Raw genomic sequence first — 10529 nt, 5'->3', positions numbered from 1 at the left:
ATCTTATGCGTGCTAAACGATTGGGATTTGGTTTTCAATATTAATTGTATATTTACAGGTGAAAATTTTGGGAAATGGGCGAATTACAGGGGATAATCGAATTTTTGGCAGAAGTCAAACCGCAAAAGAATTTTGATTCTTAATTAGAAGAAATTTGGCCAAGTGTGCTTGCACTTGCCAGGTGTTGGACACGCATAGAGTTCGGCTTAGATTCCAAAGTGGAATTTGGGTCAAGTCATGTCACTTTTCATCATTCTTCATAATTTCTCACAATTTTAAATAAGGTCTAAAGTAGTACTTTAATTAAATTATTCAATATATTTAAAGAATATAATAAAAACAAATAAAATATTGAGGGGTCTATGATTTATCCTTACACTACTGGAGACGGTAAAAATATAGTCAAACACTATTCTTTACAAAACCATAATAGTTGGCTAAATTTCATGGGTGGGCTATATTTAGTCATCCACTATTGGAGATGGCCAAAGAGGATTGCTCACCTAAAAATTGTAATTCATCTGTAAGGCCATATCCAGTCATAGGGTTAAATGTAGTCTACGGCTATAATTTTAGCCTTCCAAAATATTAATTTTTTAAAGAATAGTATAGGGATAAATTTTTTCATCTCTAGTCATATGGGGCTATATTTTAGGACCCTCCATATTTTATTATTTTGAGGAAGACTATGGTAAAATACTCATACATTCCACTACAATGTGAATAACAAAATAAGTAAAGAGAATAAAATTGTAGGAAATGGTTGAATGAAATGTGTGGAAAACATTTGACAAAAACAAAAAACAAAAAAAAAACAAAAAAAAAGGGGAAAAGTTGTGAATAAGTAGAGAATTTAAATGCATTTAAAAGGTTAAAAGAAACAAAAATAATAATTAAAGCTAGCAGACGTCAGCACGCCTTTAATATCAACCTTTGGATCGCAGTTGCACAAGTCGTTCCCCTTCTCACACCCACACGTGATACTTTTTTGTATTTGGGCAACACATGTGTTGGGCCCACAAAAGAATTTGGCATGGTCTACAAGTGACTTGGGAGGATGGCTAAAGGACTAAATGTAACTCTCAAAATTTGGCCAAATTCTTTTAGCCTATGACTGAAGATGAATTTTGTATATTTTAAGGGCTACATACTATGGCCATGTCTGGAGATCGCCTAACAAAAAATTGTAATTCCTCTCCTAAAAATGATTAATTGGCTATGTCATGTCCCAAAAATCTATGGGACCATGTCGCATAGGATTGAAAATTGGATTATATGTGTTGATGAACTTAGGATCTTTTCAGCGGAAGTCCAATTTTGAAAGATTAAAAACTCTTTGTGAATTGAACATGTAAGGTTTTTTACCTAAATTAACCTTAGGTCCCTTCATGCATTCATATCATACATGAAAAATTGTTTTATGTAAAAATATTGACTAAGTTTGAAAAGTGGTTTTCTCGGAATAATCATTTTCTTAAAATAATTTTTGGCGGCTTTTATTTCTTACATATCAAATAAAAAAACTTGATTTTATGGGATTGTAATATGAAGTATATATTGACTTAATGAGCTATCATTTTTAGCCTAAATTGTATTTTGCACTAAAACTAATTTTTCATATTTTGATTTGGCGAGAATTTGATTTTCTAATATTTTTATTTGAATCCAAATAGGGAGCACTTCTTTATTTACATTGTAAACTTAAGTAAATAGAGTAATATAAACATAAATTAAAGTAAAAGGGCAAAGACATTTACTTAAATATCAAATGGAAATAAGGATAATCAGTACATCCTGAGTGCACCACCACTAACTGAGAAGGTGATTTAAAGCACTTGAATGATTTTTCTATGCGAGGAGAGGTGCAACTGCACCTTTTTGCGCTTTAATAGATCTGCCACTGTGTGTGTGCAGTGTGACATTAGTGTAGATGTCCTTGGCCAAGTGGTTGTACATCACTAGTAAGCCAAATACCTGACAGCAAAGAAGCAACATTTTTTCCCCCATTTTGAGAGCCCCATTTTGATAACCATATCCATGACGATATACCGTTTCATATGGAAATTGTCCAAAGCCGGACTGACCCGCTGTATACTTCATTTTGCCACCACCATTGCTCTCCTCTCCCTGCTTTTTCTTCTCCTCTACACCGCCACCACCATTGCCATCGTTGCCATCGTTCCCGCTCGTTCCTGTCGTTGCCCCGTCCCGTGTTCCCGTCGTTTGTGCTTACCACATCGGGCACTGTCCACGTTACCCATGTCAAATAATTAAAAACAAATTCATCATCGTAGAAACGACACTGTCACATAACTATTGGTGGAATTGATAACCTCACCTTCGATCTTTGACACCTCCAAATATTTCAAGTGTGGAATGTGCTCTGTCCACATTACCCATTGCAAATAATTAAAAACAAATTCATCATCGTAGAAATGACGCCGTCACATAACGATTGGTGGAATTTATAATCTCACCTAACAAACTAGAACACGTCAAGCTTGTTACCATAAATAAATAAAAAACTCCCAAGCTTATGCTTATCCGGTTCAAAACTCTCCAGTTTCTCAATTTCAACGGAGCCTACACAAACCCATGACCAGTTTAATTAATAAAAGCGATAAATTTTGGAAAAATAAAATTAAAAAATTGAGGCAGGTGCGTAGAACAAGACAGGCACACGTTAGGAACCAATGCGCACTACACACACTCTTTCTCTTTGGGTTTTTCGTCGTTGTCTGTTTTCTCAGGCTTCTTTTTCTTGGTGTCGTTGGCGTCGTCTTTGTTGACTTTGTTGTCCTTTTTGGGCTGGGGAGAGACGGGGTCGACCTTATTCTTGGTCTTGGTGGCCAGCTCGTCTCTCAGCTTTGTGGGGTCCACTTTTCCGACCACCGTCAGCTTGTTCGCTTGGCCTTCAGATTTCACCGACTCAGCGCCTGTGTTGCATATATAATACACACAACTTAAAAACCATCCCAGAAATTAAACCAAAAAAAAATTGAATCTAATTGCGTATGAGATTCAACCCATAAAGACTAAAGTAGAAACAGAGCATAATCTGAATCAAACTCCTTTGGAATATTACTTTTTCCATGCACCAAAATAGAGAAAATAAAAAGAAGACAATTTCATGAGGAGTAAAGGGAGATCAGAATCTCTGAACACATAATTTGAAGGAAATCTGATAAACTGGGGTTGAATGATTTTACCCTGAAAAGATTTGACCCATTTGACAATCTTAGAGGCGATGGGGCCGTCCGCCTTCTTCTTCTCACTGTTGAATTATAAGTTCTTAAGTTGATTTCAGGATTAGGAGTTTTGTTTTCAGCTTAGTTGTATTTCTTTATACTTAGTCCAGGTGTCATAGCTTGATTGGTTAGATAGTGAATGGCTGAGATTGCATAGATGAATTGCATCCAGCTGGTACTGTGCTAACGACTATATTCTTCTCACACCAAGAGTGTGAGATATTGTACTGAACATTGAGTAATGAGAATGTTCTCTCTGCTACACGTATAGCAGAGCAGTCTTGGATTTCATCAGACTCTCTCTCTCTTCTCTCTTCTCTCCAAATCATATTCTAAGATCCTCAAACTGTAACATGGCCTCAGAGCCAGGTTGCATCATCCAAAAGCTGGGCGTTGTTCTGTGAAGAAAATCGATCAAGGTGTGCTCATTCTAAGCTCACGAAGCGACGAGATCGATCAAGGGTCGAATCTGAAAACATCTTGTTTTCCGTGATTCTGAATACGTAATGGCTGGATCTGGAAGTTCAGAGGCTAGAATCCCCATTTTCTCAGGTGAGAACTATGAATTTTGGAGGATTAAAATGGTAACCATTTTCAGATCATATGGTTTATGGGGTTTGGTAGAGAAGGGGTTCTAATCCCGATTCAAAGACGAAGTTGGTCATCTGGGATGGTTCAGAAGAAGAAGTTGATGAGAAAACGCATTGATTCTCATGAAGGATGCTAAGGCTTTGGTATCATTCAATCTCTGCTTCGATCGATTTTTCCTGAATTGCCAATGCGACTCTGCAAAGATGGCTTGGAATCTGCTATATTCAGAATATCATGGTGGAGAGCATGTTAGATCGGTAAAGCTTCAAAATCTTAGACGTGAATTTGAATACACTAGGATGCGTGATAGTGAAACCTTATCGAATATCTTACTAGACTAACTGATTTGATTAACCAAATGAAAACATTTGGTGAAGTTCTGCCAAATGAGAGGCAAGTTCAGAAGGTGTTAATTAGTCTAAGTAAGAAGTATGATCCTATATGCACTGTGATTGAAAACACAAAGACACTAGAAACTGTGGATTTGCAGGAAGTAATTGCAATTTTGAAGAGTCGAGCAATGCGGCTTGAAATGCATAGTGTTGATACACCAGAAGGCATTTGCCTCATTCACTCGTGGGAGTGCAAAGGGTCGAACAAAACACTTCTCGACCTGTTATCTAAGTCACGTAAAAGCCGGAATTCTAAAGGGAAGTCATGGGAGGCAAAGACAAGTCACAGTGAGAATAATTATTCTCACAGTAACTACACTTCAACTCGGCTCAAATCAGGAAAACACAAAGCCTCAATGCAAGGTGTGTTCAAAGCATCACTTTGGTGAGTGTATAAGGGAAAACAAATGCTATAAGCAGTGACAGATTTGGACACTTTGCTAGGGATCAGTATAAAGGAGCAAAAATGTGCGTAGGCTAATTGTGTAAATCAAATGGAGGTAACAGGAAATCTGTTTTATGCAAATTGCTCAACCACGAGATCAAAGCAAATGAATGGTATATTGACAAAGTCAGCAGAATCATATGACAGAAATTTGGAATTCTTGGCCTGATGTGAGAACTAATGTGGCCTGGGAAAGTACAAATGCCAACTGGTGCACTAGTGAGTGTATGGTATTGGTTCACGAGTATTGATACGCAGAAAGCGCGTGGAAATACATCAGAGAGGTTATGTACCGAGATTGAAGAAAATCGCTAAGTGTTAAAGGATGGATGAACATGGGTATTATCTGGTGTTTGGAGAAGGAATGTGCAGGATATTTGATAGTCCATCCATGGATTACCTCATCACAAAGGTGGAAATGAAGAGTAACAGATGCTATCCTGTCTCTTTTCTAGCTGAAAAACAGTTACTAATGAAGACTAGTTTTTTCAATCCCCATGGATTGGCACAAGAGACTTGGTCATCAATTTTGGAGAATTAGAAGCGACTAAGGGATAAAGAAATGGTACATGGTTTACCACAATTGGAAGAACAAAGTGGTGTGTGTGAAGGGTGCCAATTTGGAAAACAGACAAATGTTTTTCCAAGATCAAGCACAAGCAAAGTACTAGAGCTAGTACATGTGGATCTCTGTGGTCCCATGAGAAATGAGTCTTGCAAGGAATAGATATTTCATGTCTTGATTATAGATGATTTCACAAGAATGACTTGGGTATATTTCTTGAGAAACAAGTCAGAAGCCTTCTATTGTTTCAAGAAGTTCAAGTCCATGACTGAATTACAAACTGGACACAAGGTGAAATGCATAAGAAGAGAGTTTCATCTGATTTTTTGGAGTTCGTGAAGCTAATGGCATTCAAAGGCAGCTTACAATGGCCTATACTCCTCAGCAGAATGGAGTAGTTGAGAGGAAGAATAGAACTGTCATTGAGATGGCAAAATCAATGTTACATGAGAAGGGAATGCCCTATTTCCTATGGGGTAGTTGTCCATACAGCTGTCTATTCTACTCAGCACAGATGTCCTACCAAAGCTCTCAACAACATTACTCCATTCGAAGCATATAGTGGAAGGAAGCCTGGAATTGCACACTTGAAAGTGTTTGGTTCTCTGTGTTATGTTCATGTGCCAACTGATTGAGACACAAGCTGGAACCTAAGAGTACAAAGGGAGTGTTTGTGGGATATGCAACTTGTGAAAAAGGATATAGAGTTTTTGATCCTATTTCTAACAAGCTTTTACTGTCAAGGGATGTGACATTTGATGAAGAAAAAGCTTGGCATTGGACAGACAAAGATGGTTCAGTTATGATATCATACTCAATTGAAGACCAAGTAGACTTGGATTTGAAAACTGACAGTTCTAATGAGAACTCTACTGGTACACCTCAAACTTTGGATATGCAAGAGAGCACTTCATCAACTCCAGATGATATAAGCAGTGAAGAAAGGAGAACCCAAGCTTATGATCACACCCCTCTAAAATGGAGAAGGCTAGATGATGTTCTAGCCAGTGTAACTTGTGTATCATGGAACCAGAAAAATATGTTGTCTTGCTCAGGATGAATCTTGGCTTAAGGCTATGGAAGATGAACTGCAGATGATTGAAAAAAATGAAACATGGGAATTGGTAAATAGACCAACTGAAAAACCAGTGATTGAGTTAAGTGGGTGTACAAGACAAAGTGAATTTGGATGGCTCTGTGCAAAAGAATAAAGCAAGATTAGTGGCTAAGGGGTATGCTCAGAAGCCCGGACTGGATTATAATGAGACTTATGCACTGTAGCCAGATTGGACACCATTAGAACTCTTGTTGCTCTAGCTGCCCAAAAGGATTGGAAATTGTTCCAGCTTGATGTGAAAGTGCTTCCTTAATGGTGTCTTTGCAAGAGGAAGTTTATGTCAGTCACTGAAGGTTTTGTAATTAAAGGCAAAGAAGACAAGGTTTATCGTCTGCGTAAAGCTCTTTGTAATTCTGAAGCAAGCCCCAAGAGCTTGGTATGGAGAGATAGACAAGCTACTTCACTCACTGTGGTTTTGTGAAAAGCTTATGAAGCAACTTTGTATACCAAAGTGAGGGGAGATAAGAGATTCTAATTGTGTCTATCTATGTATTGAATGACATAGTGTACACAGGAGCAGTCAAGCATTGTTGGTGAATTCAAAGAAGACATGATGGCTAAGTATGAGATGACTGATTTGGGTTTACTTCACCATTTCCTCGGCATGGGAGTTGTGCAGTGTGTCTAGTATATTTCTACATCAAAAGAAATATACTAGCACCTTGTTGAGCAAGTTTGGTTTGACTCAGTGCAAATCAGCGACAACACCTCTTGTTGCCACTGAGAAACTAGCTAAGGATGATGGGAGTGGAGCTGCAAATGAAGAACAATACAGAACATTGTTGGTAGCCTATTGTACTTAACGCTACAAGACCAGACATTATGTATGCCTCAAGCTTGCTAGCTAGATTCATGCACTGTCCTACAAATAGACACTATGGAACATGCTAAAAGAGTTTTGAGATACATCAAAGGAACTCTGGACTATGGTCTTGAATATGTGAAAGGCAAAAGATCAATTCTAGTTGGTTACTGTGATGATTGGGGAGGATCAGTTGGTGATTGCAAGAGCACATCAGGGTATGCTTTTAGTTTTGGAAGTGGAGTATTTTCTTGGGCCTCAAAAACAGAACCATGTTGCACTCGTCATCCAAGCCGAGTATATCAAAGGCATGCTGAGGCTACTACTCAAGCTATTTGGCTCCGTTTTGTGCTAGAAGACTTTGGAGAGCTTCAAACTGAAGCTACTCCATTGCATTGTGATAATATATCAGCAATTGCAATCACTAAAAACCCTGTATTCCACCAGAAGACAAAGCATATTGACAGGAGGTATCACTCATCAAGGATGCATTGCAAGAAGGAGTAATCAATTTGGAATACTGTCCTACAAACGAACAATTGGCTGACATTTTTACAAACCTCGCCAAAGACAGATTCAATTACCTCAGAGGCATGCTTGGAGTGAAATCACCTCAAGACTTAAAGGGGAGTGTTGAATTATAAGTTCTTAAGTTGATTTCAGGATTAGGAGTTTTGTTTTCAGCTTAGTTGTATTTCTTTATACTTAGTCCAGGTGTCATAGCTTGATTGGTTAGATAGTGAATGGCTGAGATTGCATAGATGAATTGCATCCACTGGTACTCGTGCTAACGACTATATTCTTCTCACACCAAGAGTGTGAGATATTGTAATCTGAACATTGAGTAATGAGAATGTTCTCTCTGCTACACGATAGCGTGAAAGCAGTCTTGGATTTCATGACTCTCTCTCTTTCTCTTCTCTCCAAATCATATTCTAAGATCCTCAAACTGTAACACTCACCCCCGTCGTTGTTCTTGTTCTTGTTCTCGACGCCATTGTTGTTGTTCTTCTACATGAAGCCCAAAAACAAACACCAAAACCCATTACTCAAACGCAAACCCATCAAGCAAACGCAAGCATATAGAGAGAAAATAAGGGCTAAACCAAAAGATAGAGAATCAGAGGCGGACGAATTGGGTCTCACCTCGGCCATTGTTAGTTTTTTCGGCGGATGTATGTGTAATTTGTGAGTGGAGAGTAGGAAACGTGGTGAGGGTAGTGGACACTTAAAGCCGAGTGAGTTTCGGGGTCAGTTGTTGTTGTGTGACGCCGGAGGTAGGTTCAAGGTTCACTTCCTCAACCGGTTTATGCCTTCTACGATGGTGATGATGGCGGGTGTGTACGATTTTATATGCGTAGAGGTTTAGGCATTTGCACTTACATATGTGAAGTGATGTGCGTGTGAGGCGTGTGTGGGTTGCGTCGGTGGTACGCGTAGATGAACTTTTTGACAACGGGAGAGACTGAGAAACTTCCTTGTAATTTTGGTGGACCCTACGGTTTTTCGGTGGTCTCTGCTGATTCAAAAGCTGAGAGTGGCACTTTCTGCGTCATTCTCACCTGAATCATTTCTCATACTTCTATGTAATTTCCCAAAAAAAAAAAAATTCATCATTCTTTTTACATACCACGGTCTTAGTGCCCTCAACCGTATGCTAGAGTCTAGGAAATGACAACACTATTTTCATACTAACAATTTTCATTCAGAATGACAGGAGACAAGAATATACAAAATATAGAACATCAACTACAGTGCAGAACACAAAACATAGCAGGCACTACTAGGCAAAACAGAGCACCACATCGAGAAGACAGAACGACTGGTTGTAAGCAAACTTGAAAAATATCTGAGCCCAATGGAAACCAAGGTTGGCCACAGAATAGATAGTACACTTGGATGGCATGGCAGTCAACTTGCGCAGCTTTGAACTTCAAAAATGGAGTTTTATATTTTATTCATCTTCACACAAACTACCTACATAGACTTATATTATTCAAATAATGTGATTGTGCTGAAATGGAAGATGGCATCCATTGCTCAAACAAAAAACAGTATGAAAACAGTTTTCGTTCCTTACAATAATTCAGCTAGAATTTCCTAATCACCAGAGACCTGCTCCTGGACAAAATTGCCTTAAGGTCCCAGCTCAATTTTTCCCGAGCTTTGATAAACAAAAGGTCTAAGCTCTATTTTATTGATCTTATATGGACTAAAGGTTCCAGCTTAGTTTTTGTCGAGCTCTTATGGACGAAAGGTCCAAGCTCAATTTTTGTAGAGCTCTAATGGACGAAAGGTCTAAGCTAGGCTCCATGTGTATCGAGCTCATATGCACGAAAGGTCCAATCTCCATTTTTATCAAGCTCATATGGACGAAAAGTCCAATCTCAATTTTCGCTGAGCTCTGATGGACGAAAGGAACAAGCTCATTTTTTGGCCAGCTCTGATGGACAGAAGGGCCCATCTCAATTTTTGTTAAGCTCTGATGGAAGAAAGGTCCAAGCTCCATGTTTATCGAGCTCATATTGACGAAAGGTCCAAGCTCAATTTTTGTCGAGCTCTAATGGAGGAAGGGTCCAAGCTCAATTTATATCGAGCTCTGATAGAGGAAAGGTCCAAGCTCCTTGTTTCTCGAGCTCATATGGATGAAAGGTCAATGCTCCATTTTTATTGACCTTATATGGACAAAAGGTCCAAGCTCAATTTTTGTCAAGCTTTGATGGACGAAAGGTACAAGCTCATTTTTTGGCGACCTCTGATGGACAAAAGGTTAAAGCTCTATTTTTATCGAGCTCATATGGACGAAAGGTCCAACCTCAATTTTTTGTCAAGTGCGTATGTGAAAAATATCCCAGCTAAATTCTTGTCAAGCTCATATGGATGAGAAGTCCAAGCTCAAATTTTTATCGCGTCGTGACGGACAAAAGGTCCAAGCTCAATTTTTTGTCAAGCGCATATGAGAAAAATGTCCCAATTAAATTCTTTTTAAGCTCATATGGACGAGAGGTCCAAGCTCAAATTTTTATTGCACCTTGATCGACAAAAGGTCTAACCTCAACTCACCAAGCTCATGCTCAGGTTGGCAATAGGACCCACATCAAATCGCCAACCTCATGCTCAGGTCGGCATGAGACCCACCATACCTCACCAAGCTCATGCTCAGGTTGGCAAAGAACCAACCTCATATCACCAAGCTCATGCTCAACTTGGAATGGAACCAACATCAAATCACCAAGCTCACGCCCAGGTTGGCAAGGACGAACCTCGAATTGCCAAGCTTAGGCTCATGTTGGCAAAAGTCCTTGCTGAGCTGAGGTCCTGGTTGGCAAGACTCCAACCTCAACAGTTGTTGAGCTTAGGATTATATTG

At 39.0% G+C, this 10529-nt stretch overlaps 1 protein-coding gene across 1 annotated transcript; it reads right to left on the bottom strand.

Annotated features, from left to right (window-relative positions):
- Positions 1–1731: 1731 nt before the first annotated feature.
- On the bottom strand, positions 1732–8566 carry LOC103330685 (uncharacterized). Its single transcript, XM_089052224.1, has 7 exons — positions 8307–8566; positions 8123–8171; positions 3210–3275; positions 2718–2936; positions 2478–2585; positions 2339–2383; positions 1732–2244 (listed from the first exon to the last, which is right to left on the bottom strand). The coding sequence occupies exons 1-7, from the start codon at positions 8313–8315 to the stop codon at positions 2054–2056; spliced, it is 687 nt and encodes a 228-aa protein (XP_088908350.1). The 5' UTR covers positions 8316–8566; the 3' UTR covers positions 1732–2053.
- Positions 8567–10529: the final 1963 nt, after the last annotated feature.

The sequence above is a fragment of the Prunus mume genome, linkage group LG5, assembly GCF_029339155.1.
Source record: "Prunus mume cultivar Tortuosa linkage group LG5, ASM2933915v1, whole genome shotgun sequence".
In the NCBI taxonomy this organism is placed as follows: domain Eukaryota; kingdom Viridiplantae; phylum Streptophyta; class Magnoliopsida; order Rosales; family Rosaceae; genus Prunus; species Prunus mume.
Note: the sequence above shows the minus strand (reverse complement) of the source record. Positions and strands in the feature narration are given on the sequence as shown.

Coding starts and splice junctions, on each gene's coding strand:
- LOC103330685 (XM_089052224.1), bottom strand. Junction 2,586..2,717: donor CAACGACGAAAAACCCAAAG/AGAAAGAGTGTG, acceptor ATGGGTTTGTGT/AGGCTCCGTTGAAATTGAGA. Junction 2,245..2,338: donor GGAGGTGTCAAAGATCGAAG/GTGAGGTTATCA, acceptor TAACGTGGACAG/TGCCCGATGTGGTAAGCACA.